At 58.2% G+C, this 18,874-nt stretch overlaps 2 protein-coding genes and 1 long non-coding RNA gene across 5 annotated transcripts in view; 1 reads left to right on the forward strand and 2 right to left on the reverse strand.

Annotated features, from left to right (window-relative positions):
* The window catches only part of ANKFY1 (ankyrin repeat and FYVE domain containing 1), a 79,386-nt gene extending 76,148 nt beyond the window's left edge, over positions 1-3,238 (forward strand). For all 3 annotated transcript variants that reach the window (XM_019413813.2, XM_053892251.1, XM_019413812.2), the window contains exons 24-25: positions 459-549; positions 935-3,238. In XM_019413813.2, coding sequence (XP_019269358.1) covers positions 459-549; positions 935-1,067 — 224 coding nt within the window. In that variant the 3' untranslated portion in view covers positions 1,068-3,238. The remainder of the gene's footprint in view (positions 1-458; positions 550-934) is intronic.
* Positions 3,239-4,544: 1,306 nt separating this feature from the next.
* LOC128774159 (uncharacterized) lies at positions 4,545-6,952 on the reverse strand. Its single transcript, XR_008418566.1, has 2 exons — positions 5,605-6,952; positions 4,545-5,501 (listed from the first exon to the last, which is right to left on the reverse strand). It is a non-coding gene; the product is annotated as an uncharacterized LOC128774159 (long non-coding RNA).
* Positions 6,953-7,708: 756 nt separating this feature from the next.
* Positions 7,709-18,873, reverse strand: LOC109246058 (neuferricin). Its single transcript, XM_019413818.2, has 4 exons — positions 18,335-18,873; positions 13,605-13,745; positions 10,137-10,323; positions 7,709-8,438 (listed from the first exon to the last, which is right to left on the reverse strand). Exons 1-4 carry the CDS (start codon positions 18,633-18,635, stop codon positions 8,219-8,221), a joined length of 849 nt encoding a protein of 282 aa, XP_019269363.1. The 5' UTR covers positions 18,636-18,873; the 3' UTR covers positions 7,709-8,218.
* Position 18,874: the final 1 nt, after the last annotated feature.

The following is an 18,874-nucleotide window of genomic DNA, read 5'->3' on the forward strand; positions in this document are numbered from 1 at the left end:
CCCGTGGGCCAGCGTGTCGGGCGCTGGGCAGACACCGGCCACGTGCCGCCTCCTCCCCGCGAGCTCGGGCGACTTGCGTGGGCGTGGCTCTCGGAGCCGTGCGGGCAGAGCTGGCGTTCAGCGAACGGAGCCGACGGTTCCCGGCCCGAACGCGCCACGCTTCCACGAGCCCCGCCACGGCCCCTCGCGCTGTGCTCTCCCCGTGTCCCTGCTGCTGGCGCCCACACCGCAGACCCAGCTGCCACGGCGCCACTTCGCCCCTTGCTCTCGCCCCTGCTCGTGCCGTCCCGTCCCGCCCTGCCCGCTCCCCCTGCCGTCCCCTTGCCCTTCGGCCCCTGACGGTCCTCCGGGCCGCCCTGACCGCCCGTGTCCCCCGCGGACGTGGTGCCTGCCCCTCCCGGCCCCGGCCTGCCCGGCACGGTCACTCTGACGGGCCCTTCTCTCTGCCCGTGTTACAGACATGCTGTCCAAGGAGCCTCCGTGGTGCGACGGCTCCACCTGCTATGAGTGTGCGGCCAAGTTCGGAGTCACGACGCGCAAACATCACTGGTAAGGCCCCGACGTCACCTGCGGGGTCGGGGGGTGGCTCGCCGCTCCTGCCTTCTCCCGTGACCGGCGGGAACCCGCCAGCGCCCCGCGCGCACACTGGCCAGGTGTGGGGTTGCGCGCCTGTAGCGGTGTCGCTGGGGGCCCAGGCTCCCTGCCCTCGCCGGCGGTGCGCGTCCCCCCCCCCCCCCCCCCCCCCCCCCCCGCACCGCGGAGCTGGGCCGTTACAGCCAGACTCCCCCGGCAGCAGCCAATGGCTGGGTCTCCATGGACTCAAACGACGCACGTGTCGGTGCCACATGGCGGCCACTGCACACCCGGCCCGGCCCTGCCCTGGGAGGCGGCTGCCCCTCCGGGCCCCCCTCACGCCCCCGCTTTGCCTCCACAGCCGTCACTGCGGACGCCTTCTGTGCCATAAATGCTCGACCAAGGAGATCCCTATTATAAAATTTGATCTGAACAAGCCCGTGCGAGTTTGCAACATTTGCTTTGACGTGCTGACTCTGGGGGGCGTCTCTTAGTGAGCCCCCCGGCCGCACCCCGGTCGCCTCCCGGGGGCCGCTCCGCGCGCCAGCCTCACCCACCCAGAGCAGGGCTGGCCCTCCCGTCTTCCTGCGGCAACAGACTGAACCATTAAGGACCCGCTGTGATCAGTCCCGTTCTAAGGATTCCGCGTGGTTGTTGGCGTGTCAGACTGTGGTCAGGGCCACCGGACGCCTCCCACCTTGGACCAGGCCGTGTGCCTCGTGGCCCCTGCGATGGGCATCGGGCCCCACTCTGCTTGCAGCACAAGGACCCTGGGAAAACCCTCCCCCTGCGGCAGCGTAGTGCCCGCGGGGAGCGCGCCCGCAGCGGGAAGCTGGCCTCACTCGAGGGTAAGTGGCTGTGGACTTCTGTGCGCAGTTTTCATAAAGATTATAGGATCCTCTGGCCCGAAGTCTTTTTTGTTTTTTGTTTTGTTTTGTTTGAAAAACTAAGCTGTATTTTAGGGAGCTAGCCCTTTAAAAAAGGCGAAATCTTTCTAAACAGGGTTCAAAGATGAGAGCTGAAAAATCGTGGCCTTAACTGAAAGCTTTACCGTATCCCTACGACTGGGTGTCGGGAGGGCAGTGTCCCGTTCTCTGTCCTGCCGCATCCTGTCTGCAGAGGCCTCAGTCACTCTGCCGCTGGGGCGTGCTGGCGGAGACGCGCTCTTACCGCGGCGCGCTGTTCCAGACGGCTGTGCTGCCCACGTTCAGAAACGCCCCCGCCTCCAGCAGCCCTGGTTCTGATGGCCAGCTTGCATCGGACCTCAGCGCACACTTCCTGCGAAGAGTCCCTTCCCGGGAGGGACACCGTCACTAGGCCTGGTGACGGGAAGGGCAGCGTGCGGCCTCGGGCCGGCGGCTGCCGGGTCGGCCCGCGTGTGCGAGCCTGCGGGCAAGATGCTGGGCCGTGAGCGGAGTGAGGTCCTCGAACTGACCGGGCCTCAGTCGCTGCTCGTGTGCGTGCCGACCCCCGCAGCGCTGAGCTTCTTTTGAAGGTTTGGCCGGTTTAAAAAAAAACAAAAACAAAAACGTACGTTTAAAGAGAAACTTCTACCACTGCTTTAAGAAAACTAACTCCGAGATCAACACAAGCGTTCACGAGTTTTTTCAGAGATCGACAGTCTTAATCGTAATACTGATTTCTTCTGACATTTGATAACCACTGCATTGTTTTCGCATTAATGAAGAATGGATGTGTGTGTAAAGGGACTAAGTGTTTTTTTGCAACAGCCTGGTTGTTCTGGTTTGTTTCTTCGGATAGTGGTGTGTCCTCTCTGTTGCTGTAGGTTTATACATTTTCTTGCCTACATACGTGTGTAACATGAGCTGATGAGCCAGAGTGCTACTTTTTAATATTTCTGTGATTTATGAAATATATATGCTTTCTATGTTAATAGGAGCTTGTGCACAATGTTTAAAAGAAAAAATTAATTACAAGAGTTTTCCTGTCCCCTAAAGTCTGTGACATATTTCATACAGAACTCTTAGAGAGAAGCACCTGGTCTTGGCAGACGCCTGCCCACGTGAGGCCTGTGGTCGGTTTCCACGTGCGGGTGCCTGGACTGGGCCCCGAGGAAGTGGGGCGTAGGCCGGTGGCTTGACTCCTTAGTTGAAAAGTAAGATAGTTATGCTTCCGATGCGAGTCGAGGTGCTCGGTACGTTTACACCTGCTCTTTCCACCTTCACGGTGGAGAGTCAGTCGGGGCGTGGCCAGTTGTCTCGCCCCCGCCCTACCGTTCCCGGTCCTAGTAAAGTCTCGCCTCCGATCGCACATAAAATCTTAAAGTTGTGCTGAAAACGTGCGACGTGAAGCTTCCGTTTCTGCACAGAGTCCAGGGGCGGCTGTGGTGCTGAGCGGAGACGTGGGGGGACGCTTGGGGAGTCCTGCACTGGCTTCAGGGGCGTCCTCGCGTGGTACACGGGGGCAGCCTGCCCACAGTGTCGGGGTGCTCGCTGGCCGCATGCAGCACGTCCCGTGGTGGCTGGCCGTGGGACGCCCTCGTCACTGCCCAGGCTGGGACCTCACACGCTACAGAACTGCCTAGGCTCTTCGTGACAGTTTCACCCATAGCTTAAATGCTAGTAGCAAAGTCTCAATTTTATCCATTCAGAAAATTGCCAACTGTAAACAGTAGAGTGGGAAGAATAAACCTCATGAAATACAATTTGTGCATCAGTGAATTAGCTCTGACTGCTTCCTGCTCATCGCCAGGCTTCCCGGACCGTGCACTCGTAGCCGTCTTTCCCTTTTTTAAATACTTCCGTGTGCAGTACAAGCCACGCGCCGTGTGCAAGGCCAACGGCTAAACTGACTTGCTGTGATCCTCTAACGTGGGAGTTCCCCACCAAACTTAAGTGCCTACACCTAGGAGTTTTTAGCTCTCTGTGATTTGTAGTGTGTCTCGCAGACTGATGGACTAGAACACGAGTTCCGTCTGCAGCTTGCTGCCCGCACTCGGTCAACCCCGGTCCCCAGGCTGGTTGAGGCTGGACCAGACCGCTCAGGTCGCCTGCCGAACCCTCTCCAGGAGTGGGGTCCCCGTGACCGCCCGCCCTCTACCTCAGCCCCGAGTCACTTCTGGCCGTGCCCACTCCTCTCCCTGCCCGGGGGCCCTGCGAGGAGCCCAGTGGGCCGGTGCGTTCACGACCACCGCACGCACACTCGTGCCCCTGCCTGTTAGCCGAAGGGAGTTGCGCTGACCTTGTCCAGAGGCGTGGAGTGGAGGGAGAGCCTAGGGAGGGGAGGGCTGTCATCTCCATCTGGGCCGCTCGACGGGAGAGAAAGAACACTGTCGACGACGTAAATGCTCGGGCCTGAGAGGCGCAGCGGGCCCCTAGGTGACAGGAGCCAACGCAGGTGAGTGTGACGCCGTCACGACGGGGACCGAAGGAGCCCCTGGCACAGCTTCTCCCACGACTGGGATGGCTGCCCTCAGGACGAGCCCCAGGAGGACTGGGCACGGGACCCCCTAATCTGAAGCGCCCCCGGCTGCGGAGACGTTCCCGTCGTGTGGGAGCAGTTCGGCGAAGAGCGGATTGCTTGCCGAGACGCGCTCAGCACGTGCTAAATTCCCCGGGGTCGTCAGACGCCTGAGAGACTGTCTTTGGAAGCTCGTCGCCTGTACGGTGCCTCTTCTGTGTGGCGTAAATAACGTGCGGCCTGTCGCGACAACGTTGCCTTTCCGTAGCGAGGGGGGTGTCTAAACCGCTTGACCCCGTGACTTGTCCTCTTTGGGCAGATGTGTGCGGCTGGCTGTTCCCGTGACACCAAGGGAGGGGCGGAGGCTGGAGGTGCACGTGTGGGCTGGAGGTGCGCCTCGGTTTCCAGGCCGTTCAGGGTGGCGCTCGGTGTGGGAGGACGGCTCCGTGGGTGGGACCACGACACTCCCATCCGCAGCCCGTGTGATGGAATGTATGTCTCGGATACCGGTATCGGCATTTTCTGTAACAATTCCTTATAACGAGGTAAAGTTGTGCATTTAACGTGGAAACTTTAATGAGACGTTTGTAGTTACTTTTTAACGCGGAGGCACCAATAAGCATTAAAAATAACCTTTTCAAACTCTTGATATGTGAACATATTTCTGTAACAGCTCACCTTCTAGGGGAGTTTGACTCGCCAGCAGCACTTTCCAGAAGCATGTTGTCGACAGCAGTCCAAGAGTAGCTACTGTGGCGTAGCCGCCCGCCTCCTCCCCGGGACCCGGCCCCGGTGAGGTCTCTCAGGAGCTGACCTGGCCCTCGCATGCTCTGGGACCCGCAGCCCCCTTCCTCTGTCTTCCAGCTTGCTCTCCCTGGTGCACAGGCACCGCTGAGTGCCGCCACAGGACAGTCCCAAGTAACCCCAGCAGCTGTCCTTGCGGGGCACGCCAGCCAGAACCCGTGGGCACACACAAGGACTGGGCACGGGCACACTCCAACACGGTTGCCGGGGAAGCGCACTGGGTTTCTGTGCTTCGTTACTGATTAGCGGACGGTATTGGGCCAGTTTCCTAACGTCTGTGCCTTAGTTTCTGCGCCTGTCACACGGGAGTGCTGACCACGGCCCCTCCTGGCTCCCGCGGGTCCCGAGGAAGGTGATCGGAGGCAGGGAGAGGCCCTTCCTCTCCTGCGAGGACACCGATGGCGGTGTGCGTGCTGAGAGTCCCCTCCAGGGAGGGCTGATGGGAGCGCTGTGTGTGGTTTTCCTGCAGGAGTGAGTCTAGGGGCTCTGGTGGTGGGAGGGCTCTCAAGGCAGGGGTTCGGTTTGTCCACCGCCAATTTCTGAACAGACACGGCCCCAGGCTGTGTGTGGGGCCTCTCTGGTCACAGCTGTCCCACAACTGAGCGAGGGATGGGGCGATGGTCTGGCGTGGCCCCTCTGACCCCAGGCTGTCCACTCTGGGGGGGCAGCTGCCCAGCCTGGTCAACACAGCCCTGCTCACGGGGCTGGCGGAAAGCAGACGGTGGCTGCTGTACCCCTTCGCTGGACTCTCTCGAGGGCACAGAAGCCCCCTGCCCGGCATCCTTTCCGACTGCCAGCACATCTTACCCACCTGGGCCGCGCCGCGTGTGGCATCCATCGCCAGGGACCTGCCTCCCTCCGCCATAGGTCTGCCCGGGCCACCTCTGCTGGAGCGGGAAGGACGGGGATTTCTCCAGTGACCACTGGCTTCTTCATGGCGGAGCCCTTCAGCCCATTAAGCTGACAGCCTTCTCTCAGCAGAGCCGTTTGAAGATTTGCCTGGCGCCCCACCACGAGGAGGCTGTTCACGGTAAAGTACATGCTTGGTGTCAAAGAGGACGTGAATTCTTTTTGAGCAGGAAGTGAGCGAGCAGCCTGTAGGCAGAGAGTGGGCGCCCAGGGCCCTCTCTGGCCACACTTGGCTGGGGTGACACTAAGGGGGCCTGGTTTTGCTTCTTTCCATTTTCAGTTTGTTTTGGAGGGGTCTGAACTCCTGTGGACCCGGCACCCACCCTGGGCCTCGTTCCCATCCCGAGGATGGCCTCTGGGGCTCTAGCGGGCCTCCTGCCCCACACCGTTAAGCCCCGAGGTCAGGGGCCTCGCTTGCCCCCATCCCACCCCACGGTACACAGGTGCCCGTAGACAGCTGCTGACCACGGAGGGCCAGATCAGTGGCCGTTCCCACCAGCAGGGACAGCAGGCATGCAGCCCAAGGGCCGCGTGGGTCTCAGGATAGGAACCTGGAATTCGAGGCCCAGCTCCACTGCTCTGTGCCCTTATGAGACTCTGAGCACCTGAGTTGCCTCATCTGCAAACTCAGGGCTAACTCTGTGCACCTACTACGCGCTGGATACTGTGGGTGTGGGACACGAAGCTGGGTAACTTCGGTCTCTGTCCAGGGAGGGAGGCGGACAGGAAACTCACGAATAAGAAAGAAGGCGGCTGTCACGGGCCACGTTAGCACAGGCTCCCAAAAGGTGCTGACTTAGCAGAGCTGTGGAGAGGTCGGAAGTGGACAAGCTTAGCACAGGAGGAAGGGCCTGCCTGGTGCAGGCCCCGCAGGCACCTGCAGCTAGGAGGAGGCTGGAGGGAGCTGTGCACGAAGTGATGGTAGGAGAGCCACGGCTGGAGGGTCCCAGCGGCCAAGGAGTGGACGTGGGGGCCACCCTGGTCATCCAGGGGGGACTGCTCACAGCAACGCGGAGGGCGGGGAAACCAGGGACCTGGGGGTTGGGTGGGAGGAGCAGAGCAGCAGAGGAAGGCGTCCTGGATGGCTGCCGGGGTCCTCACATGCCGTGACTGGGTGTGCATGGCCACGGGGACATCACCAGGGAGGAGAGGAGACTGAATGCCGGAAATGTGGAGTCTGGGTGCCTCGGAAGTGCTCTGGGGAGCCTCCTACCTGGACGCAGCTGACGTGGGAGACCTGGGTGGGGGGGCTCATGGGCCGAGAGGGGCTCCTGGGGGAGAAAAGGGAATCAGACAAGAACTAAGGGAGGGTTCCACTGAGGCCCTCAAGTGTGACGGGTCCGGGAAGGCTGTGGCTGTGGGATTTGCCAAGTGCAGAATTTGCCCTGCTGTCGAGCTGGCGACTGATGTGGGGTGAGCGGGGCTGAGACGCAGGGGCGGCTTTCAGGCTGCGGCGGGAAGTAGCTCAGTGCTACAGAGTGGTGTTTCCTTCGTTACTGGAGGGAAGCCGGGGTTTCCCGCACGCTCGGGAAGAGCCGAGGCAGGAGGGGGCAGCGAGGGTGGTCGTGGGGTGTCCAGGTGCCCACTACTGCCAGGGGAGGGGAGGCAGCCTCCGCTTTCTAGTGGGCGGGTCTGGAGAGCTAGCGAGTTAATGACGAAGGACGGCGAACGTTTAGGGAAGAGCTGGGGGGACCAGGAGACCCGGGAGGAGAGACACAAATCTGGGACCGCACCAGGCTCCGTGGCCTCGCCTGAAGGTGGGAATCTCCTCCCCCACCGGCTCGACCGGGGTACGAAGCTCGTCGGGTCGGCCCGGGAATTACAGGTCGCCCTGGACGCACAACCCCCTGGGAAAGGCGTCCGGGATGGGAAACCACTTTTTACGCAGGTGTGGGCGTCTCCCACACCTAAGTGTTTAAAAGAGAATATCCTCCCTTCAAATTGTTGCTTTGTTCAGAGGCCTCTGGATTTACTGCCTCCGTATGAGCAAAAGCCCGTCCACTTCCAGAACCAGCCTCCCTGGTTTTATTGTCCTGTCTCGTGGCACTGGCTGGGCTCAGACCAACTACTTGTGGCCGTGGCTCCAGGCAGGGGTCTCAGACATACAAAAAGTGGTTAAGAGTCAGGGATCACAAGCTTAACCAGTGGGGAACACTGGGAGTTACGCTGACGTGTTAATTTACACGGCTTCTCTGGACTTGCCTGCCTGAGTCACAAAGGGAAGATGTGTCCCCTCTTCTGCAGTGCCCCCAGCACCCTCACTGGCCGCGGGGAAGGATGCTGCTGGAGCCCAGAGCCTGTTTCCTGGCCTGGCAGTCCCATTAGTTTTGAGGGTGGTTGGCCTCTGAGGGCTCGGACGAAGGCGGCAGGTGGGTCTGGGGGAGAAGTGGCAGGGGCGGGCGGGCGGGCCGCCACGCCGGGTCCCAGGCACAGAAGTGTGGGCAGATGCTTGCAGGCGCTCCGCTTCGTGTCGGGAGCCACGAGTGAGTGCGGCAGGCAGGGCTGTCTGCGATTAGCCCGGTGGGAAGGAGCAGGTGACAGCCAGTGGGGGGCAGCCTGCATACTCCTCCAGGTTGGGGTGATCCAAGTCCCCACGGTTTGTGTGCACAGGGAGGCCCTGAGCCTGGTCGCTGGGGGGTCCGCTGGTTCTCACGCACACACAGTGGGGCTCCTTGGCACCTGGCTTATACAGCTTCCTGGGGACACCGGTCCAGTCTCTGCTCACACCTCCGCTAAGGACAGAAGGAGAGGGGACTCTTAGCGTGAACGCGGGAGCTCTGCGGAGGGGGAAGGAGGAGTGATGTGGCATCTTCCCAAGGTGGTGGTCTGCGGCCTGTGTCCCCCGGCCCCTGACACTCTCCCAGCTCCTCCGGCATCCCCTGCCGTGGGCAGAGTCCACCATCCGGTCCCGTGCCTTCCCAGGGGCAGGCGTTCCCCCACTGGCCTGGGAACTTTCCAGAAGCAGTGTCTGGACCTGATTCTCTTCTCCACTCCCCGCTGCAATCCTAGCACGAGGCCATGTCTCCATCTTAGGGTCTGGGGCTCATGGCTGAAGGTGGGCAACTGAGGCTACGACCCAAGGCTAACGGGTCACACCCTGCGAGAGGCCCCATCCTAGGTGTCACCGGGCTTCAGAGGTGGAGCACTGCGCTCTGGCCCAGCGTGGGCCGGTCCCCGTGGGCTCACAAGGAAGGTGAGAGTCTGGACCTGGTGCCCCGTGTACGTCCCAGTGTCTGGGACCAGGACCTGGTTAGAAACCACCCTGCTGGTGGCTCCCCCAAGAACAGGCTGTCAGGGCTCGGAGATGCCCTCCTTCCAGCCTCCTTCCTCCCAGGGACCCTTACTTCACACCCAGTCCCTATATGAACAGACGGGGCCGAGGCACAGGGGTGGGGAAGGCACTAGGGCAAGAGGGGGCCACAAAGACAGGGCTGGGCGGGGGAGGCAGCCTCCCAGGGGACCACTGCTCTCCGGGGCCCCTGCGTTCGGGCCCCCGTGTCCCAGCCTGTCCCTTCAGGTGGGCAGGCCGTGTCTCTTCAGAACTGGACGGCGGGAGCTTTCCTTTGGCCACGGTGCCTCTGCCTCCGGTGAACTGGGCCGGGCCGGGCCCAGGGTAAGCGGGTGGCTTTGGCTGTCTGCTTTCTGCACAAGGAGTCGGCCGTAAGCAGGGCAAGAAGGCCTCTCCCCGCAGAAGAGGGGGAATCTACACGGTTAGCACTCAGGGAAGTGTTTTCCCTACCCTTCCCAGGGAGAGCCGGGCTCCTACTGGGAGGCCCTTGAGGCTGGGTGCGTGGGGGATGCCTCTTCCGCACCGCAGCCGAGGGGGCTGATGGCTGCAAGTGCATTTGCGTCCAGGCTGGCCTGATAATCAGAGCAGAAAAAGACGTTTTGTCTCCCGCTCCTCAAACAACCTGGGATAATCCCCGCGGCATCTACCCGAAGCGGGCATCTACCCGAAGCGGGCTCACCTCACGTTATTCCTGCGGGAAAGGCCGCACTTCCTGGAGCCACTCGGAGGTCGTAGCGTCTTTAAGACGGCATCTCAGGTCATTGCCGCCAGGGGCCGTCCCCCACCGCTTCACCCCTGTCTCCTGTAGGCAGGAGTGACGTGTGCGGAGGAAACGGAGGGAGGCCCTCGCTCGGATGGGTCGACGGGCCAAAGCGAGCAATGGCGCTCGGGCCTTCCCACGCCCGGGCCAGGGTGTCTGGGGAGCTCAAACAGAACACAGGCCCAGGTCCCAACCGTCCCTCACTGTCCGTGATGTCGGTCCTCGGGAGGCTCCAGCACGGAGCCAGCATCGAGGATCGCTACCCAGAGCATGTGGACTTTGAAAAGTCCCCCTGGGGGAACAGCTGGCTTACGGCTTCACCGAGTCCCGGGCAGGACGACCTGGAGGGAGGCGGAGAGGGCTCGAGGGGAGCCTGCTTACCTCTCTGGGGAGCACCAGAGCCGGCTGCCCCTGCTGGAGCTCCACTCGGCGTTGCACGGCGGGAACTTGCGCTTCTCCTCCAGCGCCCGCCGGCCTGCCTCGGCGCCCCGGGTGATCACGGCTTCCACCTGGGCCAGTTCTGGGGTCGGGAGGCCATCCTCTCCGTAGAACCTTCCTATCACCCTTCCTGCGGTGACGGGAGAGCGGAGGTCAGAGTCACGCGGGAGGGACGCACGAGTAAACGCCTCGCCTCCGTGGTGCAGCGCAAGTCCCCAGGGTTTCTGGGTTGTGGACTGAGAACTCCTTAGAGTCTGGCGAGACCCCTGCTCTAGCTGCGGACGCCTCCAGCACGGAGGCCGTGGGCTTCGCCTCACGTGCGGACGCCGCTTCTCCGAGGGCGGCACTGCGAGTGACCCATCCTTCTGTGCCCCGCAGTGCTCGAGGCACCTGTCAGACAAGTGGCTGGCTGGTCAGGTAACACTTCTGTGGCTCGGTTCTTCCCCATGTTCAATTATTTTGTCCGGCAGAACTACGAATAAGTCATTTATTGAGCATTTACTCGGCGCCGGGCGCTGTGCTCACACTGCCACCGTTCTGCGAATCCGCTTAAGCACCTATGGGAGAGGAGCTGGGGTCCCCACTCCCAGAAGAGACACGGGAGGCTGAGTGGCTGGGGGGCCCATGAAGCTAGGGCTCACGTTCTCCACCCACCACCCTCCTCCCGCTCGGTCTCACTCAGTCCTTGGTGCAGTTTTAGATTCTTTCAGAAGAGCCAGCGGGTGGTGCGTGGGCCTGTGGGCCTGAGCCCGAGCAGTCAGTTGTCCTTCGGGGCAGGGGCTTTCTCGAGTCCCGCCGTCCCGCACCAAGGACGAGCAGCAGAAAGTACTCTCAAAGGTATGACCTGCCCCCGCTGTGCCCGGACGCCAGTGGCAGCTGCGTGCCGCGTGCCCAGCGTTTGGGCCACCCCTCGGGTCCACTCAGCCCGACTTCGGTTCTGCTCACATCACTTTTGTGACCTGGCTTAGGAGCCGCCACCCCGTTCCAATACAGCACGTACTTCCCTCTGCTCGTGTCCGACCTCTAAAAGACACGGCGATTCTGCCCGTCCCGTTTCCACTGCCCCCAGCCTCACCCGAACTGTGGGCCCCAGCGGTGGCCTCCCACCCGCTCCGTCCACTTCGGTCCATGCCTCCCTACTGTTCTTCCTGCACAAAGCAACCGAGCCATCTTCATAAAACACGAGTCACGTCCTGTCACCTCCATGCCTGGTCTGGCCCTCCAGTGGCTTCTGAGAGCACGTGGATCAAACACAGACTTCTTCTTGTCAAGGCCTCCAAGGCTACAGCCGTCCCTTCCCCCCTCGTGTGCTGCAGGCCCCGGCACACGGGCTTCTTTCTCTTCGCGGACCGTACCTCGGCACCGGCGTTTGCTCAGCCTAGAACGTTCTCTCTCCAGACCTCAGTCTGACTGCCCCTCGCTCCCAGCCCCTCCTAGAGGCCTCCCCGACCGTCTGCTCTAAAGGTGCCACAGGCCCCTCCCCCCATCACACTGGTTTTAGTCGTACACAGCCCTATCTGGAAACGTGTCATCGGTTTCCTTATTTACGGCACGTCTCTCCCACCGGTGAAACCCCGGCACTCACAACAGCTTCGTAGGGAGCGTTCATCTTAAACGCTTACTAGAACAAACGAAGGGTCGGGACCAGGCTTGCTGCCTAGGAGTCGGCCTAGCAGAAAACTTTCTCCTAGAGGGTCTCCGTGCAAAGCGACCAGCCCGTCGTGGTGGGTTTTAGAAGTGAGACCCCAACAGAGGGCAACAGTAATAGAGGCAACAGAGAGACTTGTGGGAGCCGTGTCCTGGGAATGGTGGTCACCACCGGCTGGGTCTCCACACCAGTGCTGTATCCAGAACACACAGAAAAGAGATCTCATCTGCTCGTGCAGCTTCGCCACGTGGCTGCCAAGGTGGCTTCCCGTCTTCTCGTCTGTGCGCGCAGCACAGAATAAACCTTCATCCTCTGACGTGGCCTGAGGGTTTCTGGGCCCCTAAAGAGCCTAACACGGCCCACGGCCCATCGAGCGAGCTAACAGCACAGGAGCTGCACCAGCTCATCGCTGGCCCAGCTCCCACCAGGACGGGGCACAGCTTATCCATCGTAGGTATTCAGATAGACGCGGACTGTAGCTAAAATCTGTGTGAAGCCTCTCGAGACCACATCCCTCCCCTGCCCTCACACGCACACTAACGCCCTTCAGACAAGGCTGGTTCACTCATGTGCACAGACACATCAGTTTGCTCCCCAAACGTCAGGGTGACGTGTTTGCTCTGGCACCCTTTGCCCACTCTCAGAGCTCTGTCTTTATTGTTTTGTGTTAAGACTTATTGTCCTTATTAACCAAAATGTTTCAACCAGCCTCCTGAAGGTCTGCAGACAGGTCAGTTCCTTCAGTGGAACAGAGGCCAGACACGGTTGTGGCGTCGGGAATGACCCGGGGCAGACTGGGTGACAATAAAGAAGGGGTCTGCAGGCTGGGGGGACAAGAGCCAACCAAGAGCGTGGGGTGGGGACCGGAAACAGAAGGAACGTAGATGGTATGAAGAAAGGCCTGATCAGTCAGATGCGGAGGGAGCAGAGGAGTTAGTACAGGTGCCAAGGCTCTCAGAAGAGGTGACCCGGGTAGTAATGACAGAGCAGACATTCAGAGGTATTAGGGGCAGAGAAAGAACGCCTCCAACTGAGACCCGTCCCGGTGGTGAGGTGACACCGACGTCCCTCAGGAGCTCAGCTGCGTCCAAGGTGGGTTACAGTGAGAGGTCAGGGCTGCAGGGGATGAAAAGAGCCCAACCACCCAATGTCCAGTGTTTACAAAGCCATCTAGTGTTTAGAGTCTAACATTTCTTTAGGACACCATTGGTTGTCTGTTTAAAAGGTGATTCCCTCAAGCTTCACCAGTAAGTAGCAAGTGCGGTGCCCTACGTGACCGGCTTTAACACACGTGGGATCAGCCGGGCTTCTACCCGGGAGACGGGTCCTTCAGGGTGGACACAGACTAATGTTCGTCCGTCTCCTTACAGAACAAAATAAAACCGTATTTGTCAAACTGGAACACAAACTGAGGCTTCAGGCCTTCCTGACGGACGGGGTGCTGAAGCCCGGCGCCTGGGGCACAGCGCGGCGCCTGGAGCTGGCTGTTCAAGGGTGGTGCAGGCCGTCACTAGCTCCGGGGCCAACAGAAGCCAAGCTGAACGGCCGTGCCATCTTCTGCCAAGATTAAGAGAGAGGGAAGCCGCCGTCCCAGCCACGTCCTTCTGGGACTCATTGCCACGCTAACCACCAGAGTTTAAGGTGAAAGATCCATGGGTATTTTGCAGATTTCAACCTCGAGTCCAGTCCCCTGAACTCCAACCCTTTAGAAAACTGCAAGCCCGCTGAAGAGAATCTACGGAAACGGCCTGTGGAATACCTACCAACGAACTCGTAATTCTTCTCGTAGAACGACAGCCAGTTTTGAAGTGTCAGCAGCTCTGAAAATGACAAGTCGGACACATCGTCCACCAGGCCTGCTGCAGAGTGGTCCCCTGTCACAAACGCCCTGGACGCGTCTCGGCCTGCAGGAGAGAGGGGCCCACATAGGTTAACCTGCAGATCACCGGCACTGCAGCGACTCCAGAACCTGTCTTCTGAGAAACACCTGACAACCCCCACTGTGCATCTCCAAGAAAAGCTCGTCTCCCCTCCTCTGGGACACATGCTCCCGGATCTTGGACACGTATCTTGGCGCTTATCATCTTCTTCGTTTACCTTCAGCAGCATTAACGTGTCTTCTGGCTTCCGTGACACTACACTCCTGGCCTTCCTCCTCCCTCTCTAGCTTATTTCCTGCCAGCCTTAGGGATCAATTCTTGCCTCCTCCTCTGCTGTCCACTCCTGTGGTTTCACAACCACCTCTACGCCAAGTTTGCCAGACTTCTCCTCAGCCCTAGACCGGTGTATCCAATTGTCTACTCAGTGCCCCTTAGATGTTTTACAAGTGTCACGAGTTCAAATGTCCACACTACACCAACGAGCACCCCCACCCCAGGAAACCTGCAGGCATTCGAGTGTTTCGTATCTCGGTAAATGTCAAACGGTTCCTCAGTGCAGAAATGCAGTCCGCAACACCTCCTTTATCCCTCATGTCCTTGAGTGTCTTCCTTTTTTTTAATGTTTGTTTATTTTTGAAGGAGAAAGAGACAGAGTGTGAGTGGGGGAGGGGCAGAGAGCGAGGGAGACACAGAATCGGAAGCAGGCTCTGGGTTCTGAGCTGTCCGCACAGATCCTGACGCGGGGCTCAAACCCACGAACTGTGAGTTCATGACCTGAGCCGAAGTCAGACGCTCAACCGAGCCACCCAGGCGCCCCCTTGAGTGTCTTCCTAAGTGGTTCTTCTATCCGCGTGTCTTTCTCTGTGTGCCACTAAGCTGGCCCAGGCGGCCACTGTCGCTCATCCAAACTACTACAGTAAACCCCTAGCAGCTCTCCCTACGTTTGTTCCTTCCCTACTATTTTTCATACATCATTTACACCGGTATTTTAAACATGAACCGATGTCATTCTCTTGATTAAAAACCCTCAGGGGTTTCTGGGGCACCTGGGTGGCTCAGTCGGTGGAGCGTCTGCCTCTTGATTTTAGCTCAGGTCGTGGTCTCACGGTTCCTGGGATCAAGCCCCATATCGGGCTCAGCGCTGACAATGCAGGGCCTGCTTGGGATTCCGTCTCTGCCCCACTCCCGCTCATGGTCTCTCAAAATAAACAAACTTTAAAAAATTGAAAAAAAAAAATCCTCAGCGGCTTCCTTTTACCCTAGAACTATATCCAGATTCCTTAACACAGTACTCAGGGCCCTACACTGGCAGCCACCAATCCTGCCTTGCCCACTGTGCTCTCTTCCTCTCTCTCCCCCTGTTAGGTTAGGGCCTCTGGTAACACAAGTGTGTTTTCCCTTCAACATTGTCACAAAAATGATTCATTGTTTACGTAATAACTATTTAATGTCTGTCTTTTCTACTAGTCTGCAAGTTTTATCAGGGAAGAGAACATACCAAACTCAGGATTGATTCCCCAGTGTCTGGTAGGGCCTAATCTTTAGTAATTATCAATAAATATTGGCTATCTGAAACCCATGCATTTATAATCAATTTTCAGTAAGTCAGTTACCAATAATTATTTTCAATAATTCAAGGGAGGAAAAGTTATTTTTTTAATGTTTATTTATTTATTTGGTTAGAGAAAGCGTGTGTGCACGCACCCAGGTCTAGCCTGGAGCCTAGACCTCAGAGCTGTGAGATCGTTATCTAAGCTGTAATCAAGAGGATACTTAACGGACTGAACCACCCAAGTGCCCCAGGGGAAAGAAGAGTCTTTTCAACAAATGGTGCTTGGACAACTGGATAGCGAGATGCGTAAGAACACATCATATATAAAGTTAACTCAAAACGTAGCAAGGACCTGAACATATGGGCTAAAGTATAAACTCTTAGAAGAAAACATAGGTATAAATCTTTGTGATCTTGGATTAGGTGATGGTTACTTAGATGAGACACAAAAGGCACAAGCTACCAAAAAATAAACGGACTAGACTTGATCAAAAATTTAAAATGTTGTGCATTAAAGTAAACCATCACGAAATGAAAAGCCAACCCATGACATGGGAGAAAATATCTGCAAATCATGGTCTGATAAGGGTCTAGTATCCAGGGTTTATAAAGAACTCTCAACGAACTCAATAAGAAAAAAAACTCAATTAAAAAATGGACAAAGGATTTGAACAGACATTTCTCCATGAAAATAAACAAATGGTCAGCAAGCACAGAAAAAGATGTTTGACGCCTTTAGTTATTCAGGAAATGCAAATAGAACTACGATGAACTACGACATCAAAGCCACTGACTATGATAAAAAAAAAAAGACAATAAAAAAGACAAATTTGGCGAGAATGTGGAAAAACAGGAAGTCTAATACACCAGTGGTGGGAATATAGCCGCTTGAGAAAACAATGTGGCAGTTTCTCAAACCGTGAAACACAACAGTTACCACATGACCCAGGAATTTTACTCTCAGGTATATACCCAAGAGAACTGAAAACATGTCCACACGAGCGTGTCCACGTATGTTCATAGCAGTGCTCTTCATAACAGGCAAAAAATGGAAACCCAAACGTCCAACAAATTATGAACAAATAAACAACATGTGGTATACACATATACATAAAATGGAGTATCCTTTGGTCATAAAGCAGAATGCAGTACTGATACAGGACGATACAGGCTGAACTTTGAAAACACTGTGCTAAGTGAAGGGAGCCAGACACAAAAGGCCATGTGTATGATTCCACTTATATGAAATGTCCACACAGAAAGTAGACAGTGGTTGCCAGAGGCTGGGGGGTAGAAGTAGACAGTGGTTGCCAGAGGCTGGGGGGTAGAAGGAGTGGGGACTGCCAGTGGATATGGGGGTTTCCTTTGGGGGGAATAAAAATGTCTGGAATTACATTGGGAAGATGTTTGCACAGCTTTCTGACTATATTAAAAACTACGAGCGCCTGGGGGGCTCAGTCGGTTAAGCTCAGGTCGTCACGATCTCGCGGTTCGTGGGTTCGAGCCCCACGTGGGGCTCTGTGCGGACAGCTCAGAGCCTGGAGCCTGCTTCGGATTCTGTGTCTCCCTCTCTCTCTCTGCCCCTTCCCTTGCTTGCGTTCTAGAGTGCGCACTCTCTCTCTCCCTCTCTCGAAAATAAATATTAAAAAAAAAAATTAAAAACTACTGAATTGTATGGTGTAAAAGGGTGGATTTTGTATTATGTGATTATATCTTCATATAATAAAAATATTGACTGAACGAACAAATGAATAAAGGAACATGTCTGCTGGACCCTCCTAGACTGTGTGGGTGGTGGGGAACGTTAAGTTAATTTGATTCCTCGGCACCCGGCACAAGGCGGGCTGCACAGTAGTGGTCAAGGAAGGGATGCTGGACGAGTAACGGGCACAAAGGAACTCAGCAGACTGTAGACACATTGCAAGGGGAAAATCACCCCAGAGACGAAAGGGTCTATGCTCACACTTGTGCTTCCCACCAGGGCAGCTGCAACAGGGGTGTGACGGGGCTGGGCGCCACCAACTGCCCCTCCCCTGACAGCAAGTGAACCCTGACTCCAGTACCAGCTCTGCTGCTAGGTCAGGGGGCAGCTCTGGGGAAGTCCCTTCCCTGCCTGGCAACACCGACTGACCCCAATTCCTTCTCTGTGGATGCTTCCGGTTCCCGGAGTTCTCCCTAGAGACACGGGTCACTTGTACTTAAGCACCAGACGCAGCTTCCCCATTCCCCAAGACTATGACAGATGGACATGCTTATTTAATACCAGCCTTCAGTGGCCTTAAGCTCAGCGTTTTTTCTCCTCCTTAATCTGGGAGGCGGTTATCCCTCTGGGCTGGTGGGACAACATCTCTCCAAGAAAGAGGCTGGAGATCCTGGCCCAAGGCCTGTCAGCACTTAGTTGTGGGGGCTTCAGGCAAATTCGTCAATCCCCTCAACTACAGAACAATAAATTTCATCCGACAAACGTTCCAGGCCTAACGGATACGCAGCTCTGTTGAAGGGCTGTGAAGCTGAGCAGACCCGTTCCGTGCGTCCCTACCTCATAACCTTTAACGGAGACAAGCGCACCGGTACTAGAAGCGAGGACAACTTGCTATTTTCAGGGGGAACTTGGAGTGGGAGCAAAGAAAGGTTCCTTTGGATAGGAGGCGGCTGGAATCGGTCGGGGAACTCCGAGGGCAGGGACAGGTCTCACTCATCTCTGCCCCGAGCCGCGCAGTGCGGCACAAAGCAGGTGCTCGGAGGCTGCGGCCGGTAGGCAACTGAAGAGGCAGGAGGCCTGCTTCTCGAACCTACGCCGCTAAGAACGGACGGGACAGACGGGGGTGGGGGTGGGGGGTAGGTACGGGCTGGTGACAGTCGGCCACGGTCCCGACCGGGCCAAAGAGACCAGAGCGACGATGCAGCGGAGCACGGCCCCCGCACCGGTGTGAGGAACGTGGGGACACAAAGGCCGGGGAACGGATGAACGAACGAACGAATGAGCGCACGAGCGAACGGCGCAGAGGCGGCTACGGGCCCGCGTCGCAGCAGAAAAAGGCGTGAGCCGCCTCGCTGATACCTGCGAAGCCGCTATAGTGGGCCCCAGGCTCGTAGTGCCTCCGGCCGGGGGACACGTCGTAGACGCGCCCGAGCAACGCCAAGTAAAGGCCCGGGTCCCCGGCGCCGCCGCGGTAGCGGGCCAGCTCCTCGGGAACGAAAAGGCGAAGGCCGGCGCGGCCGCTCCACCAGCCCAGCCACCGCGCCGCCGCCGCCGTTGCCGCCACCGCCGCCGCCAGGCCCAGCCAGAGCCCTCGCCCGCCGAGCCCCGGCATCCGGGCCGCCGCAGGGCCCCGGCTCCTCGCCAGCGGCCGCCCAGCCATCCGCGGCCAAGATGGCGGCGACGCAGTTGTGACGTCACCGGCGCGACGCCCTCTCGCCCCCGTCCGCGTCCCCAAAGGGACAACGGGGGACTGAAGGGGAAAAGGCTGTGGCGAAAGGTCACTCCCTGCCTCCGATGCCTTTCAGTCATTTTCCAGCGTAGCTAGTGAACGTGGAGAGACACCGAGTAAGGAAGCTGACGAGGGCCTGGCCGCGCCGGGCGCCGCCCCCGGCAAAAATG

The sequence above is a fragment of the Panthera pardus genome, unplaced genomic scaffold (genome assembly GCF_024362965.1).
Source record: "Panthera pardus isolate Hobbes unplaced genomic scaffold, ASM2436296v1 HiC_scaffold_3, whole genome shotgun sequence".
Lineage (NCBI taxonomy): Eukaryota > Metazoa > Chordata > Mammalia > Carnivora > Felidae > Panthera > Panthera pardus.